This window comes from Fringilla coelebs (assembly GCF_963513975.1).
Source record: "Fringilla coelebs genome assembly, chromosome: 1".
NCBI lineage: Eukaryota > Metazoa > Chordata > Aves > Passeriformes > Fringillidae > Fringilla > Fringilla coelebs.
In genome coordinates, this window is record NC_140028.1 from 53,081,330 (window position 1) to 53,102,778 (window position 21,449).

The 21,449-nt window shown below is 39.6% G+C and overlaps 1 protein-coding gene across 1 annotated transcript in view; it reads right to left on the bottom strand.

Moving 5' to 3' along the window:
• PIEZO2 (piezo type mechanosensitive ion channel component 2) overlaps positions 1 to 21,449 on the bottom strand; it is a gene marked incomplete at both ends in the record, with an annotated part of 285,393 nt that overhangs the window by 14,336 nt on the left and 249,608 nt on the right. Inside the window, 10 exons of the mRNA XM_084204434.1 lie at positions 377 to 509; positions 1,249 to 1,501; positions 1,928 to 2,110; positions 2,626 to 2,884; positions 4,200 to 4,589; positions 6,970 to 7,137; positions 13,105 to 13,280; positions 14,938 to 15,104; positions 18,322 to 18,390; positions 20,033 to 20,141. Of these exons, the coding sequence (XP_084060560.1) occupies positions 377 to 509; positions 1,249 to 1,501; positions 1,928 to 2,110; positions 2,626 to 2,884; positions 4,200 to 4,589; positions 6,970 to 7,137; positions 13,105 to 13,280; positions 14,938 to 15,104; positions 18,322 to 18,390; positions 20,033 to 20,141 (1,907 nt within the window). The remainder of the gene's footprint in view (positions 1 to 376; positions 510 to 1,248; positions 1,502 to 1,927; positions 2,111 to 2,625; positions 2,885 to 4,199; positions 4,590 to 6,969; positions 7,138 to 13,104; positions 13,281 to 14,937; positions 15,105 to 18,321; positions 18,391 to 20,032; positions 20,142 to 21,449) is intronic.

The following is a 21,449-nucleotide window of genomic DNA, read 5'->3' on the forward strand; positions in this document are numbered from 1 at the left end:
TGCACTGAAGAAAGTAAAGGCTGAGTGTGGTATGATTAATATTTTTAAAGATATCCAAGATCCATTCTGACAGCCTCCACAGGACTGCAGAGACACCAGTCCTTTGCTCTGATTGCTTCTAAACCACTGTATTAGGATTTGTTCAGTAGAAATATACTTAGCCAACCAAGGTCACATGGGATATTTAACTTTTTTATCAGGCAGATGCTATTTGAACAGCTGCTGATTTGTCTGATGTTCAGCTGGTGGGACAAAACTGTATACAACAAATACTTGAATTAAAATCAGTAGTAGCCCGCTCCCTTAAAAATGCTGGCTTACTGCTTTACTGTTTGGAACCTCCCCCTAAACCCACACAACTCCTCTTATTGCTCACTTTTTAATTGTAAAAGCCTTGGCTTTGATCATTTGTTCTCGAAACTTTTCCACGAGAAGCTCTTTTCTAGATTTTTGCTTGATGCTTAACACACTGCTTCCCTTCTGACTGCTGTTCCGTGTACTGGTACTTCCTGGAAATAAAGGGGAAGAGAAGAGAAGTCAATTCAAAAGAAAAGTTTAAATACTAAAGTTAGAAAGTAATAAATCTTGAGACTTCCACTTCATATGACTCCCACATTTGAAAGAAGCTTTGAAATGAATTCTTCTTTTTTTCCCCCAGTATGATAAAATCTTGAGATCACCCAGTAAAGGTTTAATCACTGGCAGATCAAAACTTGATTAATAGCTATAGAAAGAGAAAGCAGACTAGTGATAACAGCAAGTATTTGATTGATCTGACTCAGTCACCTCAATTGGTATTATATATATTTAGGCTAGAGTATTCCTGCCCTTTTTACAAGATGGCACATGTAATCTGTTTGAATTTAATAAAAACATTTTCTTAATTCAAGCGTCTACAAATGTAGATATGAAAAATGCATGTGCTTTGCATTCCCTCTAGCTGGAGATTATGCCGGACCAGAATTTCTGGATCTGGGCCATCTGAGCTTTCCTTTCCCAGCTTTTGGATAATGTCATTTAAAAAGCATAATGAATCACAAAGTATGGCTCTCCATTTGAACTTTAGGAAGGCTTGGAGTGTGTTCAAACATGAAGATACATTGGTTCCTATCCTATTTCATCACTGAGAAGCAGCAGCATTCAGTAGCCCCTGGGAGCTCTTCAGCAACCAGCCCAAGGTTTCAGCAGAATGATCCTATGGGAAATGAGCATTTGTCCTTCATATCCCAGAAATGCCATGATGTTTACCTCTCTTAGATCTGTGTGAGGAGAAGCTGGACCTGTGAGAAAGCTGGGATATGCTGCTAGAACTCTTCCTCCTGATGGCAGTCTGCTGCTCGGGGAAGTGGACATGGATGGACTCCACAGATGCAGCAAGATTGACAGATTTCAAAGAGGCAGAAGAGTCTCTCCTGCCTCCTGTCAGAGAGAGCTCATCATCAGTATCCTCTTTATTACTGGAGCTGTCTCCTTTCTCATCCTCATCCCACAATCCATGGCACTAGTAGAAAAACAAGAAACCTGTATTGAAAAACATCGAACCTGTATTTCTGTCACAGTATTTATCAGAGGCATTGGTCAGCTCAGTCACATGTTCCAAAGGGAGAAGACAAATTCTATGTGTTGGGATATCATAGAAACATTTAGGTTGCAGAAGTTATTTAAGATCATCAATTCAGCTGTTAACCCAGCACTGCCAAATCCACCACTAAACCACGTCCCTCAGTGCCACATCTAAACGTCTTTTAAGCCTTTTACAGGGATAGAGACTCAACCACTTCCCTGGGCAGCCACTTCACATGCTCAATAACCCTTTCATGGAAAAAAAAAATCCTGATAACCAAATTAATGACTTCTTTATATCACAAGACTGATTTAAAAATTAAAATAAAAAATTAAAGTAAAAAACTACCAGAACCCAGATTACCTTTAAAATGGATCTGTGGAAGAACAGAGCAAGAAGCTGAACAAGATCGTAGTGCACATAACCCTCTTTCTTTTCAATGCCAATAATATTGGGTGGATGGTAAGGTTTATCCTTTGTGTAATCCACATGTTTATTCCAAGGAAAGAAGCCAAACTGGAAGAAGTATTTGATGACAATGGCCACCTGTTTGGAAACACAACACACTTGGGGTGTTTTATAAGCATGTCAGATATAATAGCCTCATGACAGTAAGAGGGATAAAATATGACTACTTTGTCAGTTTTATGAGAACATAAGCAAACATACTCATTACTACAGAGGCATAACACTTCACATTTCTCCAGTAATAAAGTCAGTCAAGATTCAGCAGCAGATGATACTCAGTGGTGCTTGAGATACCACAAGCAGTGAATTCTGTTTCTTGATTAACCATTACAAAGCAACAGTTTGCAAATGATCTGTTCTTGTGAGAACTGCTTTACATGCCAGGAAGGCTATTGCTCACTGCATTGCAGGAAATAACTAACACGATCTTTCCATACCACAAAAATTTCTGAGGACTGGCAAATACTTGTATTACTGTGAAGGGCCAAAGGCCCAGCCCAGATCCCAGGGATCAAAACCAGCAAGGGGGCCATGCAAAGATTAAAACTTCACTTTTCTGTGTTCAACGTGGGCTTGCAAAACCAGCAGCATACCTCAGTGTAGACAATGGCTGTCATCCAGAAGCGTCTGCTTGGCCGAGGAACAGACAGCATGGCCCACAGGAATATAAGGATGGGAAGCACCAGGGTTATCATGGAGGCAGAGATCATGTGGTTAAGGATGATCACAAAATAGCACACCATCTCTGACCGGGCCACCAGCGTATTGTACAAGGCATAAATAAGGAGCAAGACTCGAGGCTGACCCACATAGAACTTCTCTGACTCCTCCAACTCGTCATCATGGAACATCCTGTGAGGAGCAGAGTACCACAAGTGAACTGAACATGAACTTCACAAGAGCTGCTTTTCAAATTGCTACTATTTCTCCTTTTGAAAAGTATTGAAATCTGCTGCTCAGTCCAACGGAAGAAAAAAAAAGGGGGGGAATTTGGTATTATAACCAAATAGCCTGATTCTAAGCTCAAAAAACAAGAATTTCAGAAAAAAATAACTAGAAGCATTGTTCTGCTGGTTTTTAATTTATTCAGAAAGAGAATCAGCCTGGCCTAAGCACTACAAACATGGCTTCTACAAACATGGCTTTCCTACAGCTGCCCAACCAACGTATCCCATGCAAATCACCCAATACTGGTGTGAATTCACATCCCATTTATCAGCACAGGTAGGAATTTAGAGAAAAACCAGAGGTACATCACAAGGCCTATGTTTTGAATTGTCCAGGGGCACAAGATTAGAACATAAAAAATACCCATGAGCATTAGATATGTCCAATCTTCTATTTATGTGACTCAAATAAATATAAAGGACAGCGACTTTTATATACATTCATAATTCTCTCTGCTTTTCATGAAGTTTCTTGGCTTAAGAAGGGATTTTACTGAAAACCAAAAATTGCTATAGAAAACCAGAAAACAAGACACTGCATCTGACAAAGTCAGATCTATCCACCTTCTCTCTCCAGGTGCAGGCAGGATGAAGGGCAGTTCTGTGGTTTAAGATTTTGCTCCTGCTTTTGGGGAAGCCCTCTCCAACTAAGTCAGGCCCGAGAGCAGCTGAAGATGTGCAGTGGCACCATCCCCACCTCAATGCTGGTTGTGCTAGTGAGCACAGTGTCTAAGGGGCAAAGAGGGGAACATCCTCTTCCTTATGAAAGCACCTAGCAAGATGGTCTCCCTCCATAACCCTCAGCTCCCACGGGCTTGAACAAAACCTGCCAAAGGCAAGAGTTTCCTTTTCAGTAATCCAAAATAATTACAGGAGAAACATTTTTCCAGGTAGCCATGGAGGAATCTCATCTGAAATCACAGCTGCCTGGATAAAAGAAGCCCTCTCCACAAAGAATATTTAGAAAAGCCCTTGACCCCAAGACAATTGCAGCACAGAAATTCAATGCTAATCAGAATGATTAAATATGGCATCTAGGAAGAAAGCAGAGATTCCTTCCAAGAGTCACTTAAGAAGTCTCTAATTAGAACAACTGCACAGGAAATGAGCTTCTTCCCTTAAACCAAACTTAGCACAAGATCTGCACCAGAATTTGTAGGCTAGTTCTGAAACAAAACCCCAAAGTAATAACAAAATTTTTCCTGGTTGAGGATTCTTACTTGTTCAGGAGCAGCTCACTAGCTGTCAGCTCGTGCGTCAGCGGGGGCAGAATCCTGTCGAGTTTGTCTGTCCGACTGTCGTCCGGGCTCACCATCATGAGGCTCTTCCCAGCTGAGTCATCTGGGGAGCCAAAGGGAAGGTGTTCAAAGCTGACAGCTTTGCTATAGGAAGGTGGAGCTTCTGCATTGCTGTCCACTGTGGAGTACAATGGCGCATCGGTATCAGGAGTATATGCAGCTCCTTCTGAATCCAGGCTATAATCTTCCACCTCCTCCTCCTCCAACCTTGATGCAGAATGAGCTCCTTCCTCCTCATGCTCCCCTTCTACCTCCTCAATGGTTTCTGTGGTCCCCTGACGGGAATAGAGCATGGTGACCTGTGTGGGTTCACTGTTGGAGATGGATGAAGAGAGTCAGCCGAGTTTTACAAGACTCATGATCAAGAAAAGTTTGTTAATTGTACTTTTATGCAGACAGCTGAGAAACCTCATTGCATTCCCAGGCCCTCAAAGTTCATATGATCTGGTAGAAGAAACATCATCCTGATCTCCTCTTACACAGATGGAACATCTGGGTCCATTTGCTCCCTAAATGCCATCCCACTGAACTCAGAGTGATTCACCGTCTTTTAGCACCAGTAAAGGGCAAATGAATATTATCAACAAGAGAAACTACACTACCTATCTGAAAGTAGTTTGAACATTTCTAAAGAGAGTCAACACTTGGTATCACATCTATTTAAGACATGCTCCATGGTGAAGGATAGGCAGCCATGGGATTCCTTCTAAACACAGCACTTTTAACAACCACTGTATGAGTGTTCTACACAACTGGAACATGAACTGAACACACCCATATCAACTCTGATTCAAATAAAGAAGATGTAACTTGCTAACATGAAGAAACACAAACCAAGTTACAAAACTGTTCCAGTAACAGGGTATCTTGCTTACCTTTAGATTGCCCTATGTTCTTCAATACAGTCTTCCCTTTTACTTTGCCTGCCTGCTTTACTTCTGTATGTACCAATTTCTGGATTCAGCTCTCTGGTGGACTCTGATCAGTTCTTTGCTTGATTCACCTTCCTTACTCTTGGCTTGGCATAGACTCATAGAATGGTTTAGGTATGAAAGTACCTTAGAGATCATCTGCTTCCAGCTCCCCTGTCATGGGCAGGGACATCTCCCACTAGACCTGGTTGCTCAGAACCCCATCCAGCCTGACCTTGAACAGGGATGCAACATCCATAATTCCTCTGAGCAACCTGTTCTAGTGTCTCACCACCCTCTGAATAAATAATTTCTTCCTAATATCTAATCTAAACTTGCCCTCTTTTAATGTAAAGCCCTTTCCCCTTGCCCTATCACTCCATACCCTGTAAAAAGTCCCTCTCCTGCTCTCTTGTAGCCATCCTTTAAATACTGGAAGTTCACTCTTTGGTTCCCTGGAACCTTTTCTTCTCCAGCCTGAACAACTCTCTCAGCCTGTCTCATGGGAGGGGGGCTCCAGCCCTCTGATTACATTTGTGGCCCTCCCTCTCAAGTATTTTTTTACCTCTCCTCTGTCCCCTCTCCCTTCTCTCTCTTTTTAGTCTCATCCCACTCCTTCTCCACACGTTAGACAACAGGCACCAATTCAGTGTCTTTGTTGGCTGCATATTCCTGTATCTTAACAGAGACAAAACAAGATTTCACATAGCTCCTATGAGATTAATGGGGCCATATTTTCACATAAACTATAATCTTTTAGAGAAAACTAGCATTAGCAAAGCCATCTGGCACTACCATCTTCTGCCAAAATTAAAAATTAAGTTTCCTTTTTTTTTTCTTCTACACTGCTTCCAAACTTATTGTGGCTATGTTAGGTCATGTTATTTATAGCAGAGTTTTAATTAGACCATGTAACACTTATGATGACGTGTGTTTGGATGATTCACAGTAGCACTCATACTGGTTAAAATGTACAAATTCAGAGAATCCCACAATTTCAAAACTGATTGACTCAAAAAATTTGTCAAATAATTTCAAAACTGAAAAACAATGATGCAAAATTACATAAAAGTTCAGATTTTAAATTATTGAAACACTGCTTCCCAATGTAAATGTAAATGTAAATCCCTGGGTTTTACCTGCTAAAAAGTGAACAAACAGTTCTGAACAGTTCATTCTCTTGCACTGGATATTAATATTATTTGCTTTTTTGTCATAGCTATTTTCCCTTTCTTAATTCCAATACCTTACTGTAAATCAATGGTAAAGTAATCACAACATATTTCAAAATCTTTCCTATATGGAGAAAAATAAAAATTGAAAAACTGGCACAATGATGCCTTAGTTTCTAAAATTACACATCTCAGTCCATATTTAGGGCAACTGATTAGCTGGGAAACATAACTTCCAGCTTCCAATTTAAGAACAAGCACTGACTCAGTAACTCTGAAAATAAGACACTTTTTTAGCTGAATAAATACCGACCTTAGCCTATTTTTATACAGTCAGCGTAATGTTGTGGAACAATGTTAAAAAATACATTAACTGAGCTTGAAAAAAACCCCAAAAACCAGAACAAGAAGTGAAACAGCAAATGAATCCTAGATTATGACCCTGACTTTGAATCTCAGACTGCGCCACAACACAGGAGCGAGTAAAGCTTCCCGTAACCACGCAAACCACTCTGCACACCACGTGTCTGCAAACACAGGCCCGTGTGCCCTGCAGTCAGAATAATGGTATGGGAAAAGGAGTGAACAAAGCATGCATGAGTTAAGCACCTTGACACTATACTGCCACTGTCAGCTGATGAGGAGGACATATCCATGCTCTGCATTTTACGAAGCCTAGGTCGAGCGCGCTCACTTGTTTTAGGAACAGAGTCTGGTCCATCTAAATCATCAAGGGTTGACTGCCTTGAGAACAGCATGGTTGCTTCAGTGTAGCAGCTACAGCAGCGCAAACAGTTACAGAGACAGTGTTAAATACAAATGGTGTTATGGTACACGTGGTTCAGTAAACAAATATGCTCGCCATGCAGCTAAACACCGACACAGAGAAAAAAGATTCAGAGAGAAGATAAGGATTTGTTCAGAGTCACTATGGAAACACAGTTCTATGAACAGGTTAGTCACGGCCAATTTCATGGAGGAGCTATAGAAGGCCATCTATTCACTATCCAAGCAGATATGGAACCAACATAGGGCTCTACATACTTTCCAGGGGAACAGACTTACATACGTGAGCAGGTTTTATTTTGTTTGTTTACCCCTGAAATTTCCAGATTCCACAAGGATGTTTTGGGAAGGGGCATCCTGTACTAATTCTGTTTTATTATTGATATCCTGTGCTGAACCTTTTTACACAGGTACAAGCCAATTTCCTAAAAGAGCCCTGAGTAAGCTCAAATTCCACAAATAGAAAAATAGCTGTCAGACATTGGCTAATCCTCTTTCCAAACCAAAGAGCCAAATTGGATATGTCACTTAGCCAGTAAATGCATGTCAAATATAACCTGCTCTGCAGGGGATGGCTTTTCTTTTGATATTTACTAGGAAGCCCAGATGATTCTTTCCAGAAGATTTAATTTACTTCAATCACAGCTTAAAAGTATTTCAAAACTGGTAACGTGTGCATCTTGAAATAAAGATCAGATATAATAAACCCTTATCTCCTTTCACTTATCAAATACAACAGGACACCAGAGACATACACAATACATTGAGCGTTCATGTGTAAATGGAGAAAAGAAGAACTGGATGAGTTGTGAGAAAGAAAGTATATCATTAATTACAAGCATTTAACAGAGCAACAGGAAAGAAGCAAATACATTAATGACATATGGTAGGCAAAAAGATTATTTCTCCTGTAAAAATCTTTGACAAACACAGATGCCGATGAAAAGAGTTGAGTGGTCTGATGTTTTACCACATGCAGTGACCTGCCTGAGTCTCTCAGATACAATGAAAAAAGAAAAGACCCCAAAATTCAGGATTTACACTCTACTTTTCTTCTATTGACTCCATTTGTATTCCACCTGAGCTGTGGCAGCAGGGGATTTGCTTCCTTGGCAAGCATGATGTTTGTCCAGGGGCACAGAGAATTGGGAAAGAGGTCAGAAAGGAAGGGCAATGGCATTTTCCAGATTCCTTTGGTCTTGCAAGCTTGAAGTGAGGAAAAAAATCTGCTGGCATGAAGTTACAGTCTGCAACTATTGACTTTAGAAAAATGGGAAGGAAAAAGCAAAAATATGTGGAGAGAAGAAGCAGTTATTCTTAGGCCTACCCTCACTGATGATCTTTTTTGACAGAACGTCTTTTTTGACTGAGGCTAAAACCATACCTTGGCCTGTGAACAGTAGAAAAGAATCACCAAGATACCAAAGGTATTGTGAAATATTTTCCTTAAGAACTGCCTCAATGACAGGGGCACCTCTGTCCCGCCAGCTCACTTGGCCAAAACCCCTTCCAAGGAGTTTGCCACTTCATTATTTCTGTGTGTGGGCACACAAGGTCCTCCAGACAAAACCTGGAGGGCTGTCTGCATGGGGCATGGTTTATGACAGGGGACCAGGGTTTTGCCCTGGAGGTGTGATTCGGCACCTTGGGAGCTCAGCTGAAGCTTGGTGTTACTAACCTGAAGGGCTCTTGGGGGAGGAGGTTTCCCTCTGCACCTACAAACATGGGATATAGCCAGGCTGTCCTACCCGTGAGGTTTGGTGCTAGAACATGGGAAGATGGCAGCAAGCAGGCAGTACAGTTTTGCAGGTGATCTTTCTGTCTATGTGCTACGATGTTTTATGCATGTGTCATTTTAGATCTCAAGAGCTGAGTTTATTCTTTTGAAGGGCAGCACCTAATAATAAGGCGTTGAAGGATTTTAAATGCAGAGATAGTTCAAGGGCAACTGTCCAAGGGACTTAAGGAGAGCAGCTATTTATGTTCACATGCCCACTCATATATTTTCAATGGAAGAAACATATGCCAGCTGCCCTCCCAAGCATGCCAGCTCTGACCTCGCTCCCAGAAAAATCAAAGGATAAGCATCTATTAATCCCAATAGATAAAAACCATTTGTCCAGATGAGGACCTGCAACATTTGGTTTAAAGCTGTTTTAAAAGAAGAATGAATCATCAGAGTAATTACTGACTGAGCAGCTGCACTCTATCCTCAAATATCAGATGTGTGTGAGTTGTCACCTATAGTGTGTATTCCTTGTGTGCTTCAGGAGCATGCTTCCATGTGGAGGAAATGAGAACAACAACGAAGTGAAGAGATTCACACTGAGCAAAGCTGATGTTGACACAAGTCATTGCCTATGACATAAATTTGATCCAAGCATATCTTCCTAAGTGATTTTTCAAATTTGTGTTGGAGACCTTCAAGCATGAGCTTCTTAAAATCATTCAATGATTACATATTTTAAATTGAACGCTCATTAAAAGTCCCAAGTTCAAACACTTTATATGAAGTTGATAAGATATCCATTTGTTTAGCAGAGATGTTTTTATCCTCAGTGAGTCAGAAATTTTTAAGCTTATTACTTCCTTTTTGCTAAAAAAATTGCCCTTCACTGAGAGTTTTTCAGCTTAGTGAATGGATGAATTACATTTTTTTCTGTTTTTCAGTTTTTTTCTCTGTTCATGGGTTAATTACTGACTGGCATTATCTGTTTGTTATCTGTATTAGTACATTCTCCACGTCTCCAAGAAAAAATCCCAATCAATCCCTAACAATCACAGGCCTAAGTTAGACTTTTTGATCCAGCCCAAACAGGAGTTTCCTTTCATCCTTCCTTCTGCCTCCCTAGGCAAAATTACTTCTCCAGTACCCCCTGCCTCAAGCCCTATTCTCCCTTCTAGCGAGGGAAGCACAGATAAAAGGTGGTGCTGTTAAACACCCTGACAGGGATTGCCTCCTTCAGCTCCTATAAAAGTCTACACAAAGGTAGAGTGAGGAACTGCAATTGTTATTTGTCATTGGCAAAAATGAACACAAACTGAACTGGATACTAAACCTTAGATAACCTGAAATCTGACTTAGGACCTGAGTGTAGCCACTATTACATAATGGTAGGCAAAGCCCCAGAAAGGCAGCCAACTAGTTTTACTAAGTTCCCTATCATCTATCTTACTGAAATTCACAGGGTTTTTAACTAATAAACAGGTCATCAGTCACGTGGAAACAAACTGCAGTAAATGCTCTGCCATGCTAGATCCCAATCCCTTCTGGTGGTGTTCCTCAAAGAGCTTGGTAAAGGAACAGAGTCAGTCCCTCCTCCTGGCCCATATGAACTTTGTGCTTTGCCTGTAGGATACATGAGAGATACATAAAGAGAAACCAAACAAATACCTATGAATACTGTGTAGAGAAATGACTGAGAATAAATGACAACCCTACCAAAAGGAAAAAAACCACAAAGGACACTCTGCATAAGTCCTTTCAGAGCTTTAACCAGGCTAAGAACATCATCCCTCAATTAGACTTATGAGGCTCAGCCCCTCATAAAGAAATTTATTCACTTTACAAAAAATTTACAGTTCCTGCCACTGATCGGGAGGGTTTTTCTCTTTCACTATCCAGTGTTTACCTGAAGTAATTCCTATCCTGAGCACTGAGGATTATGTCTTATTATAATGAAATAGCTTCTGTGCTTCAGCATTCCTGAGTGCTTACAGACTTGTTCACCTTACTCAGGGACCTAATGTCCACTATAGAATTTTGGCACTGCAGAATTTTTAGTAGTGCAACCAAAGGATAACCAGAACAGAACCCTTCTGCCCCTTCCCAGAAGTTTTCCAATGCAACCTGAGATCCACAATCACAAGGATGCTTTAGATTTAATTAGTCACTTCCACATTTACTGTAAATCATTACTTCAATATACAAACTGCCACTTGCTCTTGTTTGGGCAATTAAAAAAATTCAATCAATAAACTCATAAGAAGTTTAAAACATTTCACCTTTCTGAAAAGCAACACAGGCACTTCTGTCGTTGTTTGAAGAGATATGCAAGAGTGCCCCAACAGACAGATGGCATTATCATTCAATCAACAGACTCATTATTACTTCCCCTATTATTATAGCAGATGTCCACAATTTGTAATACTCAGTGCAAGAATATTTGATTGTTCATTACCAGAAAGAGAATTTGAGATTAGAGAAATCAGTCATAAGTCTGCCTTTGCTATTCCTTTGTTCCATCTTCAAAGGAAATGGAGATGACAGAAACCCATGTAAAAGATTTAACTTTTTCTGTTGCAAAGCATCACCACAGAATCACTGAATTCTTTGAGTTTGAAAATAGATTTTAAATGTGCAATTGTGCCTAAAGCAGGGTGAATAACGGATGCTTATTCTAAAAAAAACCCAAACAAACAGCAAAACACAAGTTGAGCTCAACATTGGTTACCATCTCATTGAAGAGGCAGAATCCATACATTAAAATGACAAGATTTGTTTTTCTTTTTTATAAATAATTTTGGAATTGGCTTCCTTTTGTTTATGGTTAAAGTTCCTGCTAATGATTGCATAGTATAACTTCTGTATATAGAACTTCTACATTATAACTTCTATCTGTAGTAAACAAGGTGACCAAAAACTATTTAATGAAAGCAGGATTGATATTACTATTCATTCTTAAGGTGAGACTGAACTTTGTGGAGTTAAAATCTGCAGATATCAAAGTGGGTCCAAGTGAGCTGGCAAAAGAATTTGGCTTTACATTTTTCTCACATCATCTGACTCCTGTAAAACTTTGAGACAAAACACAAAGGTGTTGCTCAGTTGGGCAACAAGCCACTGAGTAAGATGTGCTCAGATTTGGTGTTTTTACTGGAATGAACCTCTCAAAGGCCAGTGCTCACTGAAGAGCAATTTGTGGATATTTTGTTGAAGCATAATACTCACAGGCACTCTCTTACCTTTGCTTTTCAATACTATCAGAAAGGAAGACAACCCCTCATTATTTTCAGTCTGCTGACATCTACCCATATGTCATTAGTAAAAGCTATGCATCATTTACTGTACACAGAAGTTTCTGAGTTTGCTGGGAGTATCAAACACAGTATGATACTGCCACAGCTCACAGAAGAGCAGGACACAGAAGGCCAGGGATTATGAAACAGCTGGATTTCCAAAGCGCTCCCTTCTCCCCCTCATGTTATACAAATTCTGCAGTATCGTAGAAGTCAAGAACTCCAGGGACATGGTGGGAACAGACTGCCTCTGTAAGAGAGGGAAGTGAATGTGTGTGCCTCTGTGTGCATGGAACAGCAGGAGCAGGCAGTAATTTTGGCAAAGGACTTGACAGCATCCGTTTTCAGAAAAGAATGAGGAAGGTGGTTTTCCTGAACTAGTTTGGGTATTTGATTAACAAACATGTAGCTCTGCTGGACTGTAATCATGGCAGCTGGGAAACCAGGCTCTTCAGATGGTTTCTGCCCTGTGGGTATGAGAGGGGATTTTGCTCTTTCTAATGCAGAACCTCTTTCAATGCAAAGCCTTTTCTGATTTGTGGACAACAGACAATGATTTATTCTAGAAACACAAAATATTCACCATGAATGATCCCTTCCCAAATTATATGCCTGAAATCCTAAACCATTATCACAGAAGCATCTTCAGCACTTTTTAAGTTCCATTTCTTTTCACAAAGAACAAAATGTCAATGCCATTGACTCCTAACTCTAGGGGAAACTAAAAACAGTGGGGTAGTCATGCAGTGGAAAAGAAGTTAAGCCAACAAGCGAGTCCATCACTATAAAGGAAAAGTAACGTATAGTAATTTTCACTATTAATATGGACAAATCAAAAACAATTCAACATTAATTAGTTCATCAGTACTTAAACAATAGCTAATATTACACTTACTGCATGGTCCCTCTGTCTTTCACAGAATAAAATTAAATCAATACCTGGAGATGCTGTCATGAGATGCTGCTGAATCTAAACTATCCATTCTTTCAGATGCTTGCAAACCAGAAGCTTGACTGGGATTTTTATCAATTTCATCTAGTCCTGACTCCTCAGAGAGTTTCATCATATGGTTCTGGTAATACAAATGGATGCTCTCCCGTGTTGGAACATTTCCCTGTGGAAGAGAGTAGAAGTCAACACACATGGCCAGGGGGAGGTGTATTCTTTGAGGAAGCAGTTTCTTCTGCCATTTGGCAAATAACAGATTAAGGACTGTGCAAACACTTTCCTAGTAAATAGCAAACTACAATATTTTCCTAGAGCGAGTCAGATTTTGACTTAACCTACCATGGCCTGAAGTGTTTGGTTTTCAAGCAAAACTGGAGCAACCCATGTGTTTTCAGACTTATATTTAGCCACTACAACTCTGCTGGATGGACTGCAGATCCTTCAGCATGGGAATGAGGAGCACCCATAACTCAATCTGCACTCCAGCAACTTCTGATGGATCTCTTTTAGGTAGCTTTTCTTACTCCAGGAACAATTATTAGTGGCCAGTAGCAGAATTTTTAAACAGAAAAAAAAAAAGCCCAAGGAACAGCTCATGTGCAAACTGATCTAAATTTTAATTAGTGTCCAAAAGTCAAAATTTATTAATGAATTATGGACACAGATGGAAATCCATGGAAAAAACCACTAAAGACCTTTACTCTTTCTCTGAAGCAAATTCATGAAAGGATAGTTTTATTAACTGTCAGGCTGGATCTGGGCACCCAATCAAGTCTTTCTGGCTGTGATATTGTAATCAGAATTCTAAAGGTGTATCATAAGAATAAGAATAAAACTGAGAATTTTCTGTTCCTAGGCAGAAATATATCCAACTCATTCCACTAGAGATTCCACAGTAGCTTTTCTAACATATAATAAAGCCTTATGCAAGGACTTTTTCCACCTAACATAATAAAGTAGTCTAAAATATTGCCTGTATTTCCTTTACTAATTTTAATAGTTTCTAGTACTTCAATTTTGATCCTTACAGTGTCCAAAACTACAAGACTCAAAATACTCAAAATCTGATGTTTTGTGAAAAAAAAAAAATTAAAATCTTAAAAACAAAATTTGACTCTCTGGTTTTTAATTAGGTATGTTTGTGTACAAGCTGTGTTGCTTCTTCAGTGGTAAATGTTGGTTCCATTATGACATCCTGAGTCTGAAATGATGGCACAAGTCCCATTCTAGCTCCACTGCAGGCCTGGCATAATGGAAAAGAGTTGTATCATCTACTTGCATTTGGGAGCTCTAAATAAATTTCTAGTTACACTAACAACAATAATCTCTGCTAATAGCTTTTGCTAATATACAGCTAGTTTGTGGAGGATCACATAGCTCCATTCTCACTGAAGAAATATGTGCCTGTATGTTGTCAGTCATTTCCAGTGCAAGCTGATCCACAGGAAGAGTGAAATATGCAGACTGAGATAGTTTTGGAGCTGTTAAAAATGCCAGCCTTCTCCTACCTTCTTGAATCTACTCTGTCCCTTCAGAACCACACAATACTACAGAAGTGTTTCAGCCAAAACCTTATATCAACCTCTCAAAGAATTATTTTTCCCTTAATTTGTTACGTGTCCAGGTAATAAATCAAATCATTTATTCTTTAAGGATTCTTAAACCACCAAGCAGTAAAAAAACTTCAGACGTATTTTTAAAATGCACATGTATGTGAGATTTTCCTAATTTTCCTCCTCTCTGCCGTGATCTGAAGAGACAGCCTTTCATTTTTCACTGAGCTGGAAATGGTATTAGCAGAGCAAAAAGGCTGAAGGCATTACCTTCTTAATCTCCCTGGTGAGCATGCAGCGCTCGATCCTGAGCACGGTGGAGATATCGATGTGTTCTCTGGAGATGGAGTTGAGCCAAGCTGTGAAACTGTCCAGCGTTGCCAGGAAAAGGACCCAAGTAAACTTCAAGATATTAAATATCCTCTTGATGATGTTATCTAAGGGAGAGCAAAAGCAACAGGGAATTAATGAAGACAAGTATCTTTTATTTTACTTTTGCCTGGAATTAGATTAATTTTTCTTTTATTGTCTAATAATGGTAATCCAGGCTGTGAAACCCTGTCATACTAAGGAATCTTTGAAGATGGCTGGAGGCCTTTTGGCTGTCTGGACCATTTTCCTGACTCTATGCCTAGGCTTATCATCTGGAATCCCTATTCCACCCTCTAAGTCCTTGGTCCTGCAACTGCTAGTCAAATAAACAGTTCCTGATTTTAGTGGGACACTGTATGCACAGGTCTGTGAAATGAAACCCAAGGATTTGGGCATCTTCTGAGAATATTAAATATCCCCAGGCCCTGTAATCTGAACAAGTGCTCAGTCAGTGTCTTGAGCTGAACCTCTTCAGTGCCTAATTACTTGTGAGTGTTTCTCTCTGCACAAACTTTGCCTTTTGTGCTTGAACCTTGCTAAGTTGAATTTCATAGTCTAAACTGCCTAAACAGTCTTTGAAGCTGGTCTCATATCACTTTGAATCACACCTTTCTGCATTTACTGTTTTCAAAGCCAATATTTATCTAAGTAGGCTGCACTGTGCCATCAATGATCTCAGATCCACAAGCACAACTAGGACAAATAATAATTTATAAAACTTTATTCTTACACCACTTTGGCAAAACAGTACACTTTACCATGGATAAGGCTTATGGGTGTATACCAACAATAGTAGCTTTATTTTGCTCAGCACATGTGTCTCAAGTTAATTTCTCATTTCAGTAGTTCATTTGGTATTAATAATGGTATTTCTCAGACTACAAAAGGAACACTTTCACCTTATTTTTTATCCACTCACAAACATGAACACCACAGTAGAGTTCTCATATAATATTGCAAGTGTTCAAGGCCAGGCTGGATGGGGCTCTGAACAATCTGGTCTAGCAGAAGGTGCCCCTGCCCATGGCAGGTGTGTTGGAACCAGATGATCTTTAAGGTCCCTTCCAACACAAGCCATTCTATGATTCCATGAATCTATGAAATATGGAAAAAATTCTTTTCAATAGCCAGTTCCAGAGCTAACTGTCCCTGCTAGGTTCCAAAGCCCAGAGCACGGGGTGTAAAGACAAATTTTTGATTAAGCAGCCTAAGAAATAGTAGAAAACTGTCAATAATTTGCCATGCATGATGCTCTCAACAACATCACTTCTTAGCTGTACCACAAGATGGCACGCAAAACTCTGCAGAATGAGTGCACAGCTCCCTACAAAGACTGCAAAAGAAAAGCTATAATAAACTAAAAGATTTCTCTGGACAGGCAGAGTTGTTGCATGCACATTTATGTGAAGAGAAACTATGGGAAAAATTCATTGGTGGTACTTTCCTGCAAAGTGGGTGCTGAAGTAGCAGTGTGTTCCATTTACCTGAGCACTGCCATGGAGCTGGTTTGCTAGCGCTGAGCAAAAGAGCATTTAGCACCCTCCACTTGGTGATATAATTATTTCAATAATATTATGCCCTTTTAGAATTGGAGATAATTTTATGAGCTATCCACTTAAATTTTATTCATTCAATGTGCAGGTCTTGAAGTTGAGGAAATCCTGCCATTAAAAACTAAATGTAAAGCTGTTTCTACTTCAAGGACCATCCATTACCTTTGAATTCCAGACAATATTATGAGTAGGTGAAAAGAGAACAGCCCACATACATAAAAATATATAGCATATATTATTTTTTAACCCACACTCTTCCTCTCCAATATGGAACTTCTGCTATTGACTTCAGGTAGGAAGTCACTGTTCTCAGGTTAAATTTTTATTTTTATTTTTATTGACCACCTCTGGCCTGGCAGAGTCTCACCATGGTGCCAAGTACTTCCAGTCTAATCTGAAAGATCACTTTTCTCCCTGGGATGCAGGTGTCTTAGCATACATTTTTAATGATACTGTAGCTGTTCTGGCACCTTTGCTGTTCTTCAAAGTTTTAAAAAAATAATATTTTGGGGATCAGTTGCATCTAAACATCTTCAAAAAGGGAAACAAATACTTTGTGCAGAGAAAGCTTCTCTCTGCCTGAGAGTGAGACAGGATTCAATCTAAGGTTACTAATGATACTAATGATTAAATAATGATTTATTACAAATTCCCGGCTAATTTTTCTGGTCATCTTCTTTAACATATTTTACCTAGGAACAGCCAAAGTATTTCAACAAAAATATAAAGCACTTTGAATTTATTATTTCCAATATAAATTAATTATAAACCTCCATTTTTTTCCCCTAACTACTGTGTAGCACCAACACTACATCCCTAGAGATGCATTTGTGTGATTTACTTCAGTGTTTTAAGACAGATAACTGCATTGCCAGTAAGTAACAAATAAAAAACCCACCAACATCCCTCTCCTCTCCCCCCGCCCCCCCTATTTATTAGAGACCACTGCCCTTGTGAGATAGAAATTATACCCCCTACATCCTTTTAGCCTCTTCCCTCTGTAAGTCACTCAGGGACACAATTCAAACTGGAACTGTGAGAAACAATTTTATATAGAGAAGAAAAGAAGATTTTGATGATAAAGTCTCACTGACGGTAAGCCATGATGAAGATTTACTTAAGAGAAGAGTCTGTTTTCTTCTTTTACTCCAGTTAGAAACAAGGAGCCAAGCTTGGATTTATGATCTATTAAATTTCTTTGTAGGAAAAATCTGAATGTGGGCAAGATCCTGAAAATTGCTGGCATTTCTTCTGTTGTACAGAACTGCCCTAAGTCTGATTTTGAATGAGAAAGTGTAAGATCAGGAACACGTAATGTTTTTAGAGGTGATTACTGTGCCTTGCTGAATGGATAGGTACCAAGAAAAGCGTTATACTAACCTTGCTAAAACACACTCAAAATCAAAGGAGATTTTAACACAGGGCTGTGGGCAGTCAGGTCTAGAATCTTAGCTTAAACTGTTCTGTAAGTAAAATACACAGCAGGGATCAAGTCTGAGCTGGCAAGAGTATTTGCTGAAGTATTTAGAGCGTGAGTGCAGTAGCTAATAATCCAGAACTAGAAGCTCCTATGCTCAAGGCTTGTAAATCTTGCAATAGAAAATGGGATAGTGGTTAGGAAGCTCTTCCTGCATCAGTCAGAGTGGATCACTGCAATGCTGTCTCTGTGATAGGCCACTGGTCACAACTGCACTGTCACAGCACAGAAACCCTTGTTTTGCCTTTATACCTGGTCCATCAGATTTCTTCTTGACAGGCTCCTCCTCGCTGTCCTCACAGTCTGCATCATTGCCACCTCCTGCAGGCAAGGAGCGAACCGGTGAGTGTTACACCTACAGAAGTGCTGGTGTGAATGCCATTCAAACTAGAGAATGCCACAGTTACTAAGCAGTAGGGACTGGTTCCTCACCTACCACCATAACAGAAAGCACATTTCCATTTCCAAAGCACTCAAGGGAAGGGACAACCCTGTCAGTGAAGGGGTTCATGGATGACCATCCCTCTCTTGTAATTTTCAATGGTGTTTTCTTACTAGATAGGCTGCTGAGTGAGATCATCCGGTGATGCAAACCCAAATACTTTCTCAATCCCTCCTCAGCCACACTCAGTAGCCTCACCTTCTGCTGACTCACACCTGAGCTCATTTCTTCATCTCCTGCAAAGGGCAACCTGAGCAGTGCTCTGATCTTTTCCCGCCTCTGGCCCACCAACCTGAAGGAATTGAGTGGGACCTTCAGGCTGACCTGAAGCAGCAGAGTTGTTTTGACAACACCACATGCATTTATTGAGGCCTGCAGCCAAAGAGTATTGCAGAATCACGGGCAGAAATGGAGGACAAACAAGTGCTCCTCCTTCTATCTAATGCCTAATAATTGCAGCTACAGTTTCAATGGCAGAAGCCCAATTATAAAATTCCTTTTTCTGACAGGTAAAGATGTTGAACAGAGGAAATGTCCAGCTGATTCAGCCTGTATGGGTCCTTCTTTTGCCCACCCATACTGACCAGGAAAGCTTTTGAATTTCTGTTTTCCAGCTTAAAAATTGAGAAAAAGATATATAAACCATTTATAAACTGGTGTTTTCTTCAGAGGCATGAATGATTTCACATTGCCACTAAAACCAAACCAACATTTGTATGTTTTCTTTTTGCTATCTACTGAATTTACGGGTTTGTGGAAATTTGGGTTCCTCAGTGACTGCAACATGGAAAGTGAAAAACATTTCTGTATATTCTTCTTCATGAATCAACTCAAGCTTCTTTAGGGAACAATATAGGAAATGTGGCCAAAATAAATAATATGTGGCTATTTAATAGAATTTTTTTTTACAGCTCCACTTGAACTACAGGTGTTTGGGAGCTCCCTCATGAAATAGTTCTTCAGCACCTTTCCCTGGGAATGCACATGACCATTGAAAAGAGTGACTTTGGTGAACTCCAGCCTGAACAGAAAGAGAAACTTTTTTATGATAAGTGGAAGTGAAAGGGTAATGTCTTTGCTCTGCCAAACACTTTGTTTGCACTCTTATATTTTGGAGATATGCTCTCAGGTTCCAGGTTATGTGCTTTATAAAGTTATGTCGTTACAAATTACTATTGCAAGTACTCCCACAAATGCTTTCACATAGCTGATGTTTTCTGCAATGTGTTGAATCTTCCTAGTCAACAAAAGTTCTGGGCATTTCTTGCAACTCCACAGAAATTACATCTATCCCACCTTCCCCTGTACCTCCCTCAAAGTGGGCCATGCAGAATTAAAGGACATGGCTGTAGCTGACCTTGCCATGGGTGGGTGCAGGAAAATACCAGCCAAAGTTAACTTATTTTTCTGTTCCTAGCCAGCACTGAGAGCACTTCTCCTCTAAACCTCACCTGCCTTTCACTACCACGAACAACATTCACCAGTTAATAATCTATTTTTTAAGTGGAAAAGGTTACCTACCATCCCCAGATCCTTTTCGCCTTCTCTTCTCTTTCCCAAAACTTTTCTTCTCTTTGCGCCTCTGTCGTAGAGCTGTTTTAGGGTCAGTTATCCAGGCCTGATAAACAAACTGGAAGGAAAAAACTCATTTATATCAAGGTTCCTCATGTTCTGAGAGTAAGCCATAGAACAAGCCACAAGCAGGACTATATCGTTTGAGTAAATGCATTCAGACCTGTGGGGCAAGGGAATATTTTTAATCCCAAACCAAACACCTTCCCCGCAGATCTGCTGAGTTTTCATATGCTATTTTTGTAAGTGTAAAGCCAAATGTGAAAATACTTGTGGGTGACCCAAGTTGCATTAGAACCCACAAAAATGTATGAACTGAACTTTGGGAATTAATACCTTTTTGTGCATATGGACTACCTTGTCTGAATCTCTCAATTCTTTATTTCTGCTTTATCACATTACAGGCAAGATGCAGAGCAAAAAAAACTTTTAGAGAAAGTGCTGCAATCCACTAATTAAAACATCAAAAGATGTAGAGATATCCCTGTACAGGGAAGTGTATTTTTCACAGGTTAGGTATTTTTCCCCCTCTGTATGTCCCAGTTTCATAGATTTGTTATCCATACCCAGGAATGTTCATAGATTTGTTATCCATACACAGTCCCAAAGCTGGCACTCAGTAATTCCTTAGATTTCTTCCTGATTTTTACAATGTTGTTTCAGATAAGTCACTTGTGAATCCTTCTGCTACTGGTTTTCCCGTTGGAAAATGAAGACAGTAATACTTACCTATTTATCCAAGGTATTTTATAGGACAAAATCTTGCTCACAGTACTCACTCAGTCAACATTTTGTTGACCTGTATGATTGCATGAAGCATTGGAATTGGCCCAAAATATTTATAAATTATATAGTAGTGTGGGTAAAAAACCTCCCAAAAAGTAGGGAAAAAGGTGTTATTTTGCTCATTTAATGGTTTTCACTGAAAAATTGTAATTATCTTAAATTGTCTTCTATTTCTAAGCAACACAGGCCACTGGCAGAGACAGAGCAGGGAAGCACACAGATGCAGGCAAGAGGCTGAAAGAGCACAGTAACAAAACAGCTCTATCTAATTCACAGCACAAACATGCAGATGATGACAACAACACACATATATCTCAGTGAAGCTGGAATTGCCCCTTGTAGGACAGAATGGTAAAATTTCTATTTGATTTCTTTATATTTTTAGAATTTTCCTATGCAAACAACTTTGGAACATTTAAAGTATTATCTTTAAACTGTTAAACTGATGTTAATTTAAAAGGGAAAAATACTTTGTTTTGTTTTGTGAATGTATACAGCCATGGAGAGGAAATTATTTTGATACTGTTGAGAAGAAGATCCTCTTTCAAATCTCTCTAAGTGTGTACTTGTAATTTTGTAT